The sequence below is a fragment of the Rhopalosiphum padi genome, chromosome 2 (genome assembly GCF_020882245.1).
Source record: "Rhopalosiphum padi isolate XX-2018 chromosome 2, ASM2088224v1, whole genome shotgun sequence".
NCBI lineage: Eukaryota > Metazoa > Arthropoda > Insecta > Hemiptera > Aphididae > Rhopalosiphum > Rhopalosiphum padi.
The window spans coordinates 16,375,534-16,394,401 of NC_083598.1; the positions used below are offsets into that span (position 1 = coordinate 16,375,534).

At 24.9% G+C, this 18,868-nt stretch overlaps 1 protein-coding gene across 3 annotated transcripts in view; it reads right to left on the minus strand.

Moving 5' to 3' along the window:
• Positions 1-982: 982 nt before the first annotated feature.
• Positions 983-18,868, minus strand: part of LOC132920624 (uncharacterized) — a 28,175-nt gene continuing 10,289 nt past the window's right edge. For 2 of the 3 annotated variants that reach the window (XM_060983133.1, XM_060983132.1), the window contains 20 exons: positions 18,513-18,866; positions 18,316-18,444; positions 13,640-13,729; positions 12,870-12,952; positions 12,401-12,791; positions 12,159-12,331; positions 11,960-12,095; positions 6,603-6,754; positions 6,160-6,309; positions 5,505-6,078; positions 4,872-5,425; positions 4,435-4,755; positions 3,455-3,651; positions 3,037-3,293; positions 2,720-2,946; positions 2,203-2,570; positions 2,018-2,138; positions 1,801-1,938; positions 1,627-1,741; positions 983-1,483 (listed from right to left, as the gene is read on the minus strand). In XM_060983133.1, the coding sequence (XP_060839116.1) occupies positions 1,631-1,741; positions 1,801-1,938; positions 2,018-2,138; positions 2,203-2,570; positions 2,720-2,946; positions 3,037-3,293; positions 3,455-3,651; positions 4,435-4,755; positions 4,872-5,425; positions 5,505-6,078; positions 6,160-6,309; positions 6,603-6,754; positions 11,960-12,095; positions 12,159-12,331; positions 12,401-12,791; positions 12,870-12,952; positions 13,640-13,729; positions 18,316-18,444; positions 18,513-18,866 (4,526 nt within the window). In that variant the 3' untranslated portion in view covers positions 983-1,483; positions 1,627-1,630. The remainder of the gene's footprint in view (positions 1,484-1,626; positions 1,742-1,800; positions 1,939-2,017; positions 2,139-2,202; positions 2,571-2,719; positions 2,947-3,036; positions 3,294-3,454; positions 3,652-4,434; positions 4,756-4,871; positions 5,426-5,504; positions 6,079-6,159; positions 6,310-6,602; positions 6,755-11,959; positions 12,096-12,158; positions 12,332-12,400; positions 12,792-12,869; positions 12,953-13,639; positions 13,730-18,315; positions 18,445-18,512; positions 18,867-18,868) is intronic. The other variant, XM_060983134.1, reaches the window with a different exon arrangement.

Consider the following 18,868-nt stretch of genomic DNA (forward strand, 5'->3'; position numbering starts at 1 on the left):
TAGAATACTACTAGTTACTAGTACCAGCCGGTTTGCTTCATTTTAGACCCATTTTTTCCATTTTGACTCGGACCTTTTTTTACACATGCGTATAGTCAATACAACTATTACAATGGTAAAACCGCGCAAACGGACTGAATTGTCCAAACGAAATTTTCATGCCATTTAAAATCGTTAAGTCATAATTATTTATGTTATTGTAGTTACCAAAATCGATCTGACGTAATCGCTAGTATCTATGAATCTAAAAATAATTTAAAAATATATATAATTTAACAAGATAGCAATCCACGATTGCCACAAACTTTATCACGTACTATTGAACTCGTTTAAGTTATAATAATGAATTAATTTAAAAATTATCCTCGGGGAGGGGGCTTAAGCTTTCAAGTCCCAAAGGAATATTCTTCTAATATTATTTGATAATTAACAATAGTTTCTCGTTTTCTTCATAGTATATACGTACTTAACAATGAGATTTTGAGTGTTTAAAATTTTTGAAACAGAAAAATAACTCCCAATAGTGGTTATTTATGAAAAACAATATTATTCTCTCTTAAATAAATTTAGGATAAACCTACACTTATGATTGAAACTTGTATTATTTTACCATTGTGTGTTTAAAAACAGATTTGAATTCGCTAATTAATCTAATATTTGACTTATAATTTTTTTAAATTTCCCACATAAAACTGAAATGCTAATTAAGGCTCAGTCAAAAAAAAATAAATAATAAAAATTTAGGAAGTAAATTGATAAATACATATTAATGAGTACAATATACAACAATAACAAAAATGTAGGTATATACATAATAATATAAGCACTGTTTGTCAGGAACTTATGAAATATGTGCTTACGAAAGTAAAATTACAGTACAGAATTAAATTATATGAAATATTATAAAATAAATCAATAATTTCATTTTAACAATTGAAAATTGTAGTAAGACCAAATTAATGGTAAAAAAAATTAAGACAAATTATCAAAAATAATAGAAAATTCATACTTTTTATTCTATATAAAAAAATATTAAAATAGTAGTACTTAAACTTAACTAAGTTCTAAAATATAAATGGTATACTGTTATCAAACTAATCACAAAAAAAAGGTTATAAGTGATTTTCACCTGTTCAATACTCTACATATACAAGTTTCTATACAAAGTAATGAAAACATAGGAAATATAAAATCATAATTATTTTCACCTAATACTACAAAATAAATTAATTAGCCCTTTCATACAATAAATACATAGGTGGTAATCAAAAATGATAAATATAACAGTCTTCTATAAATATATTTATACATAATTATTATAATTTTTAGATATTAACACACATTAAATATAAACAAATAACATCAGTATTGAAATGTTAATTTCATACATAATCTCCAACTATATCGGAATGATAGTACATTTTTTATTTAATTAATAAACAGCCAATTTGTCAGTCTTAGATACATGACAATTATTTATTGCCTGTAAAAAAAAAATATTAATTCAAAATTAAATTATTTAAATATACAATTTCAGTATTTTTAAAAATATTGTAAGGTTGTATGCAGTTCATTATATAAGAAAATGAGTATTTAAAAAAACTAAGAAAAATGTTTAAGTTGTACCAAATTATTCGTCATCAGAATCATCTACCAAATTAATGATATCGTCATTTGATACAGGATCAGGGCTTAACTGAGGGACTAATACTACTTTTTTCTCACGTTCAGTATTTTTTTTCTAAAAATAAAATGTATTTATTACTTTATTAGTGTCAAATAAATATTATTTATACTAACTTTAATTGGAGAATAAGACGTCCTTTTATTATTAACTATAACAGTTTTATTTGACTCGACACTTTTTACATGTTTTGCTTTACTGTTTTTATTGAATTCAGTTAATAACAAATGCTGATGTCCAATAACTTTATCAACCTAACGAATAAATATAAATAAAAAAATGTTTAATGAAATATACGTTAACATAGAAATAGAACAAAATCTAATTATTTACCCATTTTAATTTCTCGCCATCTTCAATCTTTTCATACTTGCTTCCAATTCCATGTTTTTTAACATGCCATGCCATTTTCTTAGGAGAATCAGATATTTCAAAACATTTTAAGCATTTCCATCTTTAAATCACAAAATTGCAATTAAAATTTTTTACTAAAAAAAAAAAAAAAAATAACTACTCACGTTTTATAATTGACTTCTTTATATAAATGTTCACGGAAAAGTTCTATGTTAATAGTTTCAAAAATATAGCACTTAGGACAAACAAAATGACCATTTGAAGATATTGTTCCTAACTTATCATTCTTATTAAAAACGTCTATTAACGTTTTCTGTTTATGAGGTTGAATTGAAGAGCTTTTAGTTGCTGATTTTGGACTTTTTGACATACCACGAGATTTATTGTTCATTTTCAATGGTGTAGAATCAATAGGTATTCCTCGACAAGTAGGAGGCACAAGTGTAGGTTCAATACTTTCTAAAGCTTGCTGTTCTAGAATGTTTTCTGCGCCCCCCAAATATTGCTTGTGTGACTCTTCTTTATCAGTAATCTAAACAATATATAAAACTTTAAAAATTTAACTCATAGTTAATGGTTAATATTTATTACAAGTTCAAATCTATATCCTGAATTTACAAATATTTAATCTGGTTTAGGTATAAAAATTACTAGTAAAAATAATATAAAATGTATACAAACCATTTCAAATACTCTTAAACACTTTACTGCTACCGATGGATGTTGCGACTTATAATGTTCTTCAAATATACTAGCATTATCGTCTTTGTTTTCAAATTGACACATTGGACATTTAAACATATTTGTTACTTTATGAACAATAAGAATATGTGATGTTATCTCATTTTCAGTATATCTCATACCAGTAGAGCATATATTGCATACCCATCGAGCCACATTAGATGGAACTATAATATAGAAGTAGATTGATAAGTAAATATATTTATTTTTTTATTAGGTTGATTTTAGATAAGTAATACAAAATAATATTAATATACCTTTGCTTCTACCTCTGTCAATACTATCATCTTCTAACATTGTTTTTCTAATTACAATCATATTGGATTGTACTGAATTGGTTATTTCTGATAGATGGGTATTTCTCATGTGAGTTCTCATTTCAACTCTATTGAAGTCAATGTAATCACAATATTGACATTTATATAAATTTTCACCATGGTGCATCAAATGAAATTCTATTTGATTTCGTTCTACAGTTTTAGATGTAATGCATGGAGGTACACAATGTGGACACCTATAAAAGAAAATATATGTTAAATATACAATGTTTAATTTATCAAATAAGTCATAACTTTTAAAAGTATTTATTTTTTCAAAATTTTTAGTATGGTAAAATTTAGATTCGTGCGCTTCTAGAATTGTAGAAGATTTAAAATTTAACTATAATTTACTTACATGTAACATTGGTAGGTGGAATGAAGAATTGATATATGCGACTTTAGCATTTCCTCTGTCATACCTGTATAATTACAAAGAGGTATTGAGCATTTATATCGCATATTTTTTGGAACGAACTGTGGAAATATCTCTGTCTTAAAATGGTCATCTGGGGCTACCTCAACAATTTTCTTATCAAGTTCATCTCTTTTCATCTGTATAATAATATAAATAAAAATTGTTTGCTCATTAAAAATAGATATATATTATTACAACACACGTAAAGAATGAAAATCTTAATTTAGATTCTAAAAAACACATTATTTTAAAAATGTATTTTAATTTAAGATGACTGAATTCTGAAATACGTGTCCAGAATATACAATATATAACCTATAAACATTGGAAGTTTAGTTTAGTATATAGTATTAGTACCTACTAACTAGTATAAAAACAAAAGTAGAATGAGCGAGTCAAAACATACTATCATTTAAAACATTTTCAAGTTCCTTCTTTTAAGATTTAAGAACTTAAAATGAATTTATGATTATAAAATCAAACACCAAAAGTTAATATTAATTAATCAACTATTTGAAAATAGTTTAAACTTAAAACTTTTGACATTTTTAAATCATTTTATTTTATACCATATCCAAGCTCAGAACCATGCTTGATAGGTAAACTTGTATGCAGAAAAGAGGCATTTTCACATTGTAGGTTTAAAGATGGTTAGTTTGATGGGATGACAAAAACATGTAATCTAATTGCTGCCTAAATGTCAACCCCCAAATATATAGTACTATATATAGTACTTAACTTTAATAGAGTACAATTTTACAATTATTTTTTAAGCATACTAATTCTATTATTCAAAATATATCATATTTTATAATTTAAATTAACAATTTATTGTTGATAAATTAATAATAGTAGAAAACAAAAATAGACACAAGACAACTATGAAAATAGTAACAAAAAAAATTTAAATAAACAATTACCTTTTCAGTATTCATAGCATCAAATGAACTAGCAGAGAGATTTATCATCTTGTCAAACATAAGTTCAGACTTTCCAATAGAAGGTACAGGATTAACAATTTCCTTAGTAGTATTATCTCGTCCTTTTGTATGTCCATTTAAATGTATAATTAGATTGGACCGCACCTTTGTATTGTATGTACATAATAAACAACCAATTGGATCTGAGAATATATGAGACTTTGGAATACTGTCAATAGTATCAGGAGAAAAATACAGGTTTTTTGTTTTGTCTTTAATAATAGGTTTTACTTTTAATGATCCTTTCTGATTGCCAGAATTCTATTTTATAACATAAAATAAAAAACATACAGTCAAAATTCGAAATGGCTATATATTAATAATTGATTTACTTTACACTAAAAATGTAAGCAATATAATAAAATAAAAAAACTTACAGTAGAACGTTTTCTTTTCAAGCTTGTATTTTGTTGAGGTATTAAAGAATTGACAGAGTTATTTGTATCATTTGGTTGATCTGGCATTATCTTACCATATGAATTATCTTCACAATCAACATTTTCCTCAGCATTATGAACATCCTTCATATGAGACATAATAACTTTACGGGTATTGCCCTTAAATGAACACTTGTTACATGTTAATAAGTTATTAATCTTTTGTTTCTTCTGCTCAACTGTTTTATCTTCAAAGACAATAAAATCATCTTTATTCAAATTGGTAAAATTAGGATGTTTAGGTACAAAATCTAAATTAGTAATTTTATGTATATGTTTCATATGATGTACAATAGCGCGTTGAGATGGTACATTCATATTGCATAAATAGCAACTGAAACGATCAGGTCCATGAAGTTTGATATGTTCAGTCATGTTCATTTGAGTTTTAAATACTTTTACACAATACATACATTTTTGTCCAGCAGAACTATCCCAAAAAGGACATTCATTTAAATGAGCAAAATAAATATCACCATTTGAAAATTTTTTTTCTAAAAGACAAAACATTTTAAATAAGTAACTTAATTCTTATTTATTAAAATTTAAAAAAAAATTCAACTGAATACTTACCACACTCTTTACAGACAAACAATTTATCCAATTCAATAATTGGAAATGCTAATCTTTTTGTCTTAATTGATCCATTGGTTGATTCTTCTCTCTCTAAACATATTTGTTTAGTCGAATCCTCAAGCCCTTCTTTCTCTGACAAATCAACTTCATCTTCATCATCAATAACAATAATATCATCATTTGATGATACTTTTGGATCTTTTTCTTTGTTTTTAGATTCAGACCAAATACAATCTATTTTCAGTGATTCTTGCATATCATTTTGTTTCACATCATCAATCATAATAAATTCATTATCAATGGATAATGATGTACTACTTTCTGTCATTTGTGCTCTATCAGGAACTGTAATAACAATTGTATCTGATGGTTGAGATTCTTCATCAATACGAGCAGATTTCATAGCTACTGAAAGGACATCAGGGCACTTTATAGATCTTTTTTTAGATTTTTGTGGCAAAACTTCAGGTAAAGAAACTGTATCTGCTGGTAAATTTACTATCTCTATAATTCCATTTTCAATGACTTTTTTCAATCTTAAAATTTTCAGATTTTTAATATTTTTAGAATCCTGTAATAATAAGCATTAAAATAGTTAAAAATATTTTATTGATGTGGTTATTTATCAATTATTTTTATTAAATATACGTACGCAATTATCGGATACCGTAGAACGCTCCAAGCATAAAGGCTCATATTCAAAATGTTCAAACGCTAGATGCTTTATCATTGAATCAATAATTTCACTTCCAAACAAGCAGAAAATACATTGATATTTATTTAAGTTATGAAGTTTGAAATGCTGAAAAAAAAAATTAATTAACAAAAATTTTATTTTAATTGTGAAGTATAAATTTTATTGCTATCTTATATTTACATGATTTACAAATTAATTTGGTCTAATAAGTTAATATGAGTAATATGGCTATTAGTACATAATTAAATTGATAAAATTGATAAAAAGCACTACAATTTGAAGGTGACACCTGACAAATAACAAAATGAGTAAGAGATTTTTTAAATAAACCATGTAAATATTAATAGTTAAAAGATTGAAGATTCCCTAATTTATCAAATCTGACACATCATGCTTACTGTAATCATTAAACTTGGATGGAGAGCAAAAAATCCTTCACCGTCATCTTCATTAGCACAAATGTAACAACAGAATTTATCACATTGTTGATGCTCTTCATTCAAATGAACTGTGAATTCGTTATGGAGATAACAAGAAAAAGCACAGCAACCTTAACAAATCCGAGTTAAAATACAATTTATTAATAATCTGTGAAGAATAAACTATTACTATTTTTATTGTTATCAAAAAAATAAAAATAAAATTAATTAATAGATTTAATATTATCATGATCCACTCGTAAACAAGACAGCCGACTACACGATATCATAGAAATTTTGCAGCCATATAAGACAAGACAATGTTTACAATATTACAACTGATAACAGATACAATCTTATAACGTTTCCAATTTGACTGCACTAGTAAATACAACATGGTAATTATTATCACCAATGTAGTAGATAACACAAATTTCATATGATAAAGAGTAAATTGTATTTACATAGGGTAAGTGCAGAAAAATGATAACATGAATTTTAACGGATAGTATCTCAAACACATTTTAAAATAGTATCATCTTAAATTGTAGTCACAGATTAACTTCGATTATATACTCCACTACTTAACATGCACTATGACTAAACAGTGTAGCAAATAGCAATATCCAAGTACACCCTCAGGTGTGGTGTATGCTTGGATTAGCGATTTCTAAATTGTACTCCGTGGAGTCCTAAGGGCTCCGCAATTATTCCTCAAGGGCTCGGTTCGTTTTACCATAACAATTTAATATATATAATAATAAAACAATCATTGAACTTTATTTAAAACAACGAGATGTTTTAACAAGACTCCGACAACTCAAATATAATTCACCGATACATATACAATATTAAAATCCCGATAAGAAAATATAATAGTCGAATTTTAGATAATACACATTTTCATTCTAGGTAATAAACAATAAATAATATTTTATTCAGTTCTATCAGTGGCGTAATTATGGGAGGAGGATATATGAATATATCCCGTTTTTTAAAATAACCATAATTAAATTCCCGTAAGCACTTAGCTTTAAAATTTTTAAGATCAGAAATTCAGAAATATTTAAAAATAATAAATAAGAATTCATGGATATTATCATAGTTGAGATTATTTTTTTTTTACTAATATAAAAGATAAAACTACAATAGCTATCGTATTGTTGAACTCAACAATTACAATATATGTCAAGAAAATTGTATAGCTCATGGTTAAAAGATAACACTAATAAAATCTACAACTTACGACTCGTGTTATTATTTTTAACTAAAACTTTTTACAAAAATAAATAATTTGTACATGGTATAAACCAGCAATGAATGAAAACATAATATTATTTATTCTGTGGTATAAGGTATTAACTATTTTTCGAATATTATATTACTGTAAACCTTGAGCAATAGCGCAACAACAATGTCCATAGGCGTAATTAGAGATGTTAATAATCAATACTAGTGTTGTAGGGGCAAAGCCCCCACGGGTCTCTAATATCAATTTAGCCTACCCAGAAATAGTGCTCTAGTTGCGTCTATGCAAATGTCTATGATAATAAAATGAGTAATGATCATTATTTTTGTAAATTACATAATAATATTATGAACTTTTACTAACTTAAATACTTAATAGGAACGCTCGAATGGACTTACGATGTTATCAGTGCATCGGGACATTAAGAACTTCGATGACGTACTGGATATTTTGGCGAAAAAAAAAACAAAAAGGAAAATTGACTTGATATTATAACTTATGAAAAATATATTTAATTTAATTTAATTGTTTACTTTATTGTCTTTGAAAATCATTATTATACCATTAACCTCATTTAATTTATAATAATAAATGTAATATTAATATAATATTGTGATCTATGAGAGTTGATTGTCAAGGATGGGGGGAGTGCATAGCCCTACTAGAACGATAGTATAAACTTATATCCCAATCCCAACCCAGAACCAATTCCAAATTAGGTACACTACTGAGTTCTATTAAGAGGACGCTATACCTGCATGTGTTGTCTCTGTCTTATACACGCGTAACATAGTTAAAAACTGTTTTACGCGGGACAACTTTACTCCCTCGATATTTTAATCAAAACAACCAAAATTATAAATCCCATTGGGAAGAACCAGGAAAATATTTGGCCCGGTATCGCCATTCCCCCCCCCACACAAAAAAAATATCTGGCGCCGCTACTGAACATTAATATGTTGTGTAATATTATGCTTCACAGAACTGAGAACATAGGCAAATAAAACTATTAAATATTGCTTGGGGATCCGCGAGAAAATATTGCTGAAAAAAAGACTACGTCGCTAAAAAGAAAGAGAATCGCTGGCTTAGATCATAATACAAGTATTAATTTTAATATTATAAAATATTGTATAATATGATATAATAAAGGGCGTTAAATGTTCACGTATAACGCAAATGGAAAACACTATCAGATCCACGGCTATAGATAAAATATGATTGCCGGTTGTGTAACTCATAACTGAGAAGTTTTTTTCTCTATATCACGGGAGTAACAAACAATCCTTGTTATAACAGCACCAAAATATTCAAAATATGTTATTATCAAATATCCAAATTAGACAAAATCCAGTTCATTGCTGGAGCTTTCGACGGAATCTGAATGTACATACCCAGACATAATATTAATATATGAACTGCACGTCTCCCTTAATCCATAATTAATTTAATCAAAAATCACATACTACTATTCAGTGCTAAGTGCAAACATGATTAGAAAAAGACAATATCTGTGCATACTGGGACCTAAAGTACTAATCTATTTCTAAAATTGTTATCTTTGCTGTGATTTATTTCGAACGTATATTTCTCTCTCTCTCAATAATGATGGGCAAAGATGGTCCTAAAATAGTATAGGTGTAGTTACTAAATTTATCTGCTTAGGTCTATAAATAATTTGTTACTTGATTCATAAATATTCGTATCAATTCCATTATGGATTAATTTGAGTTTTAAAAAAAGTTGGACAAAATTTCGGATTTAGTTTTTAGTCGGACAAAAAGTCCAAAAATACAAAATATTTTACATAATTAATACTTATTTTAAAGATTTAAAAATGTTTGTACATATATTATATTATTATATTTTCGTATAACTAACAAAATTATAACGGAAATCCACCAATTAGGTATATGTTATCTATAGCAGAGATGGGCAACTGAAAGTTATAAGATGGTCAATTTTTAAAAAGTTAAAATTTAGCGGGCCAGAGTATAAACAGGAAAAAAAAGGTCATTCAAAATATGCATTTAAATTTAGCATAGAGTATAGACGATTGACTTTGAAATTGTATGATATAATTTGAAAATGTAGCGCGGGCCAGATAAAAAAAGGTTCGCGGGCCGCCAGTTGCCCGCCCCTGATTTATAATAGTAATGACAAATTTATATATTTTTTATTATAATATATACTATTTTATTTTTAGTTTTAATTTAATTGAAGTGTTTATAAATAAAATAAAATAAATTGTTTGTTGAAATGTATTTAGTTACAAATACATTTTGATATTGTTGTTCCTAAGTAAGATATTGTGTGATTGTATTTTATTATTTTTAAATACATGTATCTATGTACCTATTAAAATTAATTAAAATTAATAATAAATTATATAATTATAAATGAAAATAAGAAAATAGAAAAAAAATATAATAATATAATGTGTATAATATATAATGTCTACAAACATTTTTAAATTTTTTAAATAAATATTAATTATATAAATATTTTGTATTTTTGGACTTTTAGTCCAACTTTTTTTAAAGCGGACTTTTTGTGCATGGTCTCTGACCGATAACCGATTATATAATTTCATGGTCATTAATTTTGTAATCAAAGAAATGCAAATATTAACATGAAATTTTCGTGCGACCAACTTTGTTTATCAACTAGATTTATAACACATTGATCTATTTCTAGGGATATTTACAATTTATTTAGATTACTACTAGATAGTAAATTAAATGTCTCTTAGTAATACGTTATTATACGTTATGTTGAACAAAAACAATATCATATAATGTATATTAATTATATATTATTAATTACTACAATTTAATAATATTATTGTTAACTTTAAATATTATATTAACTCATGAGTAAATATTTCGTACGGTATAACGGTGAGAATGGTGAGATTAAGTTTGCGATATTAAAAGTTACAAATCTTGAAAACTTCATTGTGCATAATAATAAAAGTATACAATTATAAGTAATGGCAAACAATTTCCAAATTTCTAAAATCGTAAATTTTCGTTTAAACACCAAATTATGTCAAAAGAAACTATAAATATCTATAAAAAAAACACTGCTTATATATTAATCAATTTTCAACAAATGTTGTTTAAAATTTTGTTTTTTTTAGGCTATATTAATACATGGAAATAAATATAATATAATATTTGTTTCAATAAATTTAAAAATAAATGTATATTAAACGATATTAGCTTCATTTAGTGACGTTTTAGGATAAAAAGAAGGGGGTTCAAGAGACAAATAACTGATTTTTATCTTAACTATACATTAGGTTAATTATTTTACAATTTAGAATGTACCTATATTAATAAAATTTTCATAAAAACAATCCAAATTACTGCGCGGGTTTTCGTACGGTTTATCCAAGTTTTTTTTTTGCGGTTAACATTTATAAACTTACAATTTTTAAGTGATTTCTATTTATTCTTTTAATATTGATATTAATTTCCGTTTATAAATATCGAAATCGTAATAGACGTTTATAACATTTTAAAATATGTCTATCATATTACACTGTATTATTGCTTACTGTTTAGTGTTTAGTAATAACAAGTAAAAAATGTATATAAAAAAAAAAGAAAACTCAAATAAAAACATTTTACCCTACCTGTAATAAACTGCCAGTCTGTATGTTTATAAATATAAAAAAATTAAGTACCATAATATATACATATTTTTATTATTTTTTTTTGTTTATATGTATGATAAAATAACCTGGACCACAACTAATATACAAAATAAAAAAAAACCATGACTACAATTAGTATGTACTTTAAACAAAGCTGGCCAACAATTCGATAATTATTTTATTACAGTCCTCCAACAATTTTGAGGTTTTAAATTTTATAAACAAATTGATAATAAGTCTCAAGGTATTTATGGTATTGTAAGAGACTACGACACATAGTACCTTATAATTATGTAAATGGAAATGGAAATAGGACATACTCAGTTACACACCTAAATTATATACATATTTCTACTAACTAAACCACTAAATACAATATTCAAATTTTATCTAATACTAATAAATCTTTAAAAATAGAAAACTTACCAACGTTGCATTTGTAAGGCAATACAAATTCCTTGAAGTCTACTACCGATAACGTTTCTTTTGGATAGTTGCAAGCACCATCGTCGTATTCAAGTTTTATTATTAGATGTTTTGATATTTTGGTGTGAATTACAGACTAAAAAAATAAAAATATTATACAATGGAACTAAATTAACAAAATTATAGATAAAAATATTACCTGGTGAACCAACACATGAGAGGCAGTATAAGCACGATAAAAGCAATAAGGGCAAAAATATTCACAAAAAGTGTATTTATCAACAATATGGTTAGTCAAAGATTCTTCATCGTCAAACATTTTAAAGCAGTAGGCACACATTTTAAACTGTTCAACATTGTAAATTTGGTTTTCTAAAACACACAAAGATTAATAAGAAAACATTATTTTGTATAATAAAAGATAGTAATAAAATTATTTACTTTTTTTTTTCTCTGTATTTGAAAAATGTAATTTCATATGTAATTTAAATAATTCTTTTGAATTAAAAATTTTTGTGCAAGTTCGGTCCATACATTTAAAAAGACCCAATAGTCTTGGCAGAGCAGACATTTCATTAAAAGCTAATTTTGTTTTCATCACATTCATTGGTAAATCTCGTACTTTTTTATCATAATCTTTTCTATATGCTGTGTCTATTAAATAAATTGCACCATCTATGGGTATACCATTATTAACAATTTGTTGCCCTGCTTCGAGAAATATTTCTGAATTTGGAAGAACAAGCTCACAATTAGTCTTTGTTTTCATCCACATATTAAGATCATCATTATCAGACGCACTTGAGTTCATTTTAAAAGTCTTTACTTTTACCTAAACAATTAATGATTAAAATAAAATATTAAGTCTATAAAATTGTATATTTTTTATTTTAATAAGAGAATTATATACCTTTAAACTCTTAACATCACCATTGCATGAACTCAAAAATGGAAAACTTCCGTCATTAGAACCATGATTAATACTTAGATTCACTACATATAAATATATAAAAAAAACCATTTATAATTAATTTTATTTAAAATCTATTGTATTTAATTCATAGCTGATTTGCAAATTCTGGTATATAGTTGTGGCAGCAACTTATAATATAATATTAAAAATAAATACAATTTTTTTCTAGAAACTATGAAATAATCAAAAATTATAGTTAAGAATTTTATACATTTTATAAAAAAATTAGTATCTAACTGTGTATATAAACATATGATAGAAGGACCTTATGAAGTTTTTTCTTTTTCAAAAAAAAAAAACTTTAAAAAAAAGTGAAACTTAATCATCTTAATAACATTTTACCACAATATACTCTATTCAAATTAAGAAGAATATTTATAAGCAACTAATTTTTTAGGGTTGTAGGTAACACCCAATTTATGCATACTGTGTAATAATATTATGCTTTTATGCATATATTGGCCGCCAAATTCAGTTCTTAAATTTAATATAGTATGTCAAAAATTAAAAACCTCACTTTTCCCTGGAATTTAAAAACTTGATCCATATTCAGTAAATTAAGATTTTAAACCACGATTTGTTTTTAAAAATTTAGAATTTGAAAAATTAACATTAAAGTTACTATGATTCTACCGAAAAAATTTCAAATCCTATCTAATTTTAACAAATAAATAATTTAATAATAATATATAATATATATTTATTACCATTTTTGTTAATGGAATTTGAATGATCACTTGGTGGTTTATTAACAGACATATCACAAATATTGCTTATACTTGAATTGCTAGGCTTATCTGTATAAAAATCAAAACATACATAAATGTATAATATATCTATATTAAGAAATGACATTTAATTAAATACTTTTTTACAAATAATATGTTACAAAATATATTACTGTATTAAGTGTATATTTACAGCGTGCTGATTATTAATATAATAATAACAATTTACACCAAATAAATATATAAAAGAATTGTAGGTTTTATAAATTGTGTAAAATGAAAATTCAAGCATGAATTATATGATATGAGATAAGTTGTAATAAAAAGGTTACAATTATACCATAATACACCTGTGGTGTTTTCAAAGGAGTAAAAATCTAAAATAATATGGGTCTTGTCAAATTTAAACAGAACAATAATAATAATTATATAAAATTCAACTAAATAGTATAAAAGTAGAAATTATTAAGACTTGTTATAATTTGTATTTATAAATCATATCTGTATATTTTAAGAGGACACTATACCCAATTTATTGTATCTATCCATCTAGTGCGTAACATAGCAAATCTACGCTTAGCAGTTTAAATATAGCTTCGTTAACTTTAAAAATAGATTAAGTCAACCTCCTATTATGAAACTTAAGGATATGAACTAATTTTGTGTTCTTGTGTCAAGATTTTTACAATAATTCTGTTTTTAAGCGAGTTATAAGCATTCTTAAAATATACTATTTTGTACATAAAACTTGTTAAGAGGACGTTATACCCACATATGTCGACTTTGTCTAACTAATGTAGATCATAGCAAATTTTTATTCAGCAAAACACAATTTGTGATGTTAGCTTTAGTATTAGAGTAAATTTACCTTTTATCAAATTTAAAGGTATGAATATTATCTAGAAAATGTCATTAAATAAATCAATTCATTTAATAAATGCTTTTATTGAAATTATTATTTTAAAGTGAGTTATGAATATTTTAAAGTTATAATATTTTACATAGCTATAACCAACTTTAAAATGATAATATCAATAAAAGCATAAGACATTTTCTAGATAATAATTTTACCTAAAAATGGAATTATTGTAAAATGTGACAGTATATTAAAAATGCTTATAACTCGATTAAAAACAGAATTATCGTATAAATCTTACATAAGAACACAAAATAAGTTCTTATCATTAAGTTTTATAATAGGTCAATTCACTCTTATATTAAAGCTTAATAAAACTAAATGCTAACTGCTAAGCATAGATTAGCTATGTTATTCACGAAGAAAACAAATTGGATGTAGGGTTCTCTTAAATTGTAAAACCTTTTATTTTTCTAATAAGTGAATAAAATGTTGACAATTTATTCATAGTTCATATTTTCATAAATTTTCAAAAAAATTGTTTATTTATTTACTTTTATTTTTACTAGTTATGTTGTTTATTTTTAATTTATTAGGATGATTAAAAAATAATTCATAATTTTTTGGTTTAAAAAAAAAATTAGTCATCTATTTGCTTTTAAATAATTTATATTGTTTATAATATACAATTATGAGATGAATAGTGTAGTTATTTACAAAGATAAAGACTAGGTACAGATTTATATGCATGGAAAATCTTAACAAGAAAATATAAAAATATTTTAAGTACCATGTCAAATAGAAACGCCGATTAAAAAGTTAACATGAAGTTGATAATATATATATCAATTAACTTCATAGATGTATTTTACTATGATGAGTTACTATTTACTTACGAGCACTATATACATTTTTTTGGCATTCAAGTAAATGATGGGAAACTAAATGTTCTAGAGCATTTTCCATGAACAGACTATTAAAATTTCTCCAAAATCCAGATCCACAAATATTGCACATTCCATTCCAACTGGTTATCTTATGATATGATTGAATATGTTTTACAAATTCATTGTAAGATATTGTTGAACATGTATTTATACATGATTCATCAATACATTGGAACAATAACATATTATTTATTTTTTTACAACTGATATTTCCTATTACTCCCTGAGTTAAGTCATTTCTTAGGACAAACACACGATTATCTTCAAACAAATTTGTTTTTTCTTCATTTGTCATTGAAGCTTCACCTTAAAGGCATTACAGTACAGTTATTCATTACTTATATGGTATACAACAATATTTATATTATGACATTTTAATTGTCTGAAAATGTAATATTTTTAGGAAACAAAAAATACTTAGAATTTTAATAGATATTAAAACAAACAATTATAATTGAAATAAATTTAAATGTTAGTATTAAAAAAAAAAAATTGAATATTAAATGTTCAACAATAAAAATACTATTAAATTATAATTAATGTACTATTCTACTAGTTTATTTAGTATTAAAATGAAGCGTTGATTATCTGCACTTATCGCTCTGCGATAATCAAACAATGATTTAAAATATAGGTACAATGAACATAAATTTAAATGTTTTACATAACTAAAAATATAACAAATGTACAGTATGTATAGCATATAAGTATATTGAGATAAAATAAATAAATGCATATTGTTAAAAGTACATAATATGATTAATTAAATTTAAAATTTAAATAATTTTTTTTTTTAATTTTGTAATGCACATAAATTGCAAGCCGTGTAAGTGCAAATATTTAATGCTTTACTGTATGTAGTAATATAGTATATTGAAAATTTATATAGTATAAGAAAAATTCACATGCAAAAATAAAAGCTTTTTTAGAATAGTTTTTAAATGTAATTTTTTTTTAAATTAAATTAAATATCAATCAGTATCTTGTAGATTATAAATATTTATTATAAATTATTATTGAATATCTCCAAAATAACTGGTTTTACAATTAATTTTTAATTTAACTTATTATACTTAGAATTAATTTAAGCATCAAAATGTTTTAAAAGTATTATTTAAAACAATAATAAAACATCAAATTCATTTAAAAATTGATAATCATTCAATATGCTAAAAAGTTAATTTTCTGAAACCATTTAAAAGAGTTAAGCAAAAATTATGAAATTATAATTCCATTTTTGCACACATTTTCCTAAATATTAAACTAATTTAATTGAAACAAAATATGTCACTTAAAATATTTAAGTTAAGAAATATTTAAATGATTTAAGTTAACAATAATAGAAAAATATCAAAAAATATTTTAAAAAAATACTTGCAGTATTATTTAAGAAAACAAATAATTAGTTAACAAATATAAAATGTAAATATAAAATATAAAATGTAAAATGTATTAGTTTTTGATAAATAATAATTCATAATTCATGTTTCAGACTAAATCGTTTTGGTATTTACATACACTTGGTTTTATATACAATGTTTTTAGAATTTTTAAGTCTCCTTCAATTGTAATTTGTATAGGGAGGATATTATAGGAATTTTAAACATTTTTTGAAAAGGTACTTGTTCGTCCCGTTAATACGCCACATAAAATTTATCACCCTACCATATAGTCATAGTGTACCGTTAATGTTCCTATAATTATCGTATTAGCACGTGATATACCAGGCTCAATAATATTGTCAAATTGTTAGAAAACTTATAATAATTTGCAGCAAACAAGATTCCAATATAATACTGTTAATTAAAGTTATAATTGTGTTGATCCAGACACAGGGGCACACACATACCCAAAACATCGAAAGGATATAGGGTTCTGCTAAATGGGGAAATAAAAAGAAATTTTATGGAATTCGAGAGAATTTATGAGGAGAACATGTTTCGGAAACAAGATACATTTGAAACTATTTTAAAAGATATATCTGAGTTCTGGTCTCTTTTCTAATTATGATAAAATAAATATTATACCTATACTTAATTATACATTTATTCATTTTTTTTAAGATTTATAAGTATAATACATTTAGTTTTTTAACCTTTTATTGTTAATAATGCATGTAATTTATTTATTTATAATATTGTTTATTTTATTTATGGCAGTGTGATAACAAACAAGAGTGGCGGACCGATACATTTTATGAGGTGTACTAGTGGGGTGATAACAAACAAGTACCTATGAAAATTAATATATATATTTTTTAATTGTTATTTTATTAATTTAATTTATAGTTTTATAAATAATCCAATGATACCAATTTAAAATGTAAGACAGCACAAAATAGAATACAGAGAAAAGCCAAAAAAAAAAATAAGTTGTAAATATCTTCTATACTCCCATGCCACGAGAGAGTGCAACCGCCACGCGCATAGAAACAATTTAGCTCTAACTGCCCGAGGCCAAACTTCCCCCACCATGTGGTCAGCTTTGTATATACAGTAGTTCAAGTATCATACCATGAATATGACCGCGACTAATATTTATATATATCAGTATAGGAGTTAATTATAAAATAATTAACTAAGAAGTATAATTTATTTTGCTTATTAATATTAGCATAAAATAAAAATATTATTTGTAATATTATACCAGTAACTACTCTGTATATTATAACAACATTGATATGACATATACCAACAGAAGCCAATCCTGTTAGGAATGTGATAGAGATGCGTGGGAATGAATACGTTTTGGTCACAACCCAGTCGCAATCTCCCGTGGCATGAAATATAATTAAAGCATAATCACACAAATAAAATATTATTTCTATAAAGAATAACAAAATATTAACTTACGAATGGATAATGTATCACCAGGCAAACAACGAACTCTTAATGACTTTTCTACAATAATTGGAGTATTTTTGGCCATGTCTAGACAAGAAGAAGATAATCTTTGGTCAACCTTTGAACCTCCGAGATTTACTAAAAAAATGTAATTAAATTAGACTATGAAACTAAAAATATTAAAAACATAACTAAGATGTATATACTTATTGGATTGGATTGTTCATTGCTCTTTAGAACCAAATGATGAGAAACTAAATGTTCAAATGCATTTTTTACATAATATTGTTCAGAAACCAACTTGAAGTCGTGATGACATGCTTTGCACTTTCCATCCCAAACTACAAACTGATGATTCTGATTTATATGCTTGTAAAAATCATTGAAAATTACAGTTGAAAATTGATTTTCTAGACAACTCGATACTGAGCATTTGAACAATAACATTGAATTTATCAATTCACAACTTAAGCCAGCCAAAACACATTTTGTAGAATTCTCTTTTAATGTGTATTCAGAATTTGAAATATCAAACTCTTCTGTGCTGATTCTTGTTTCATCT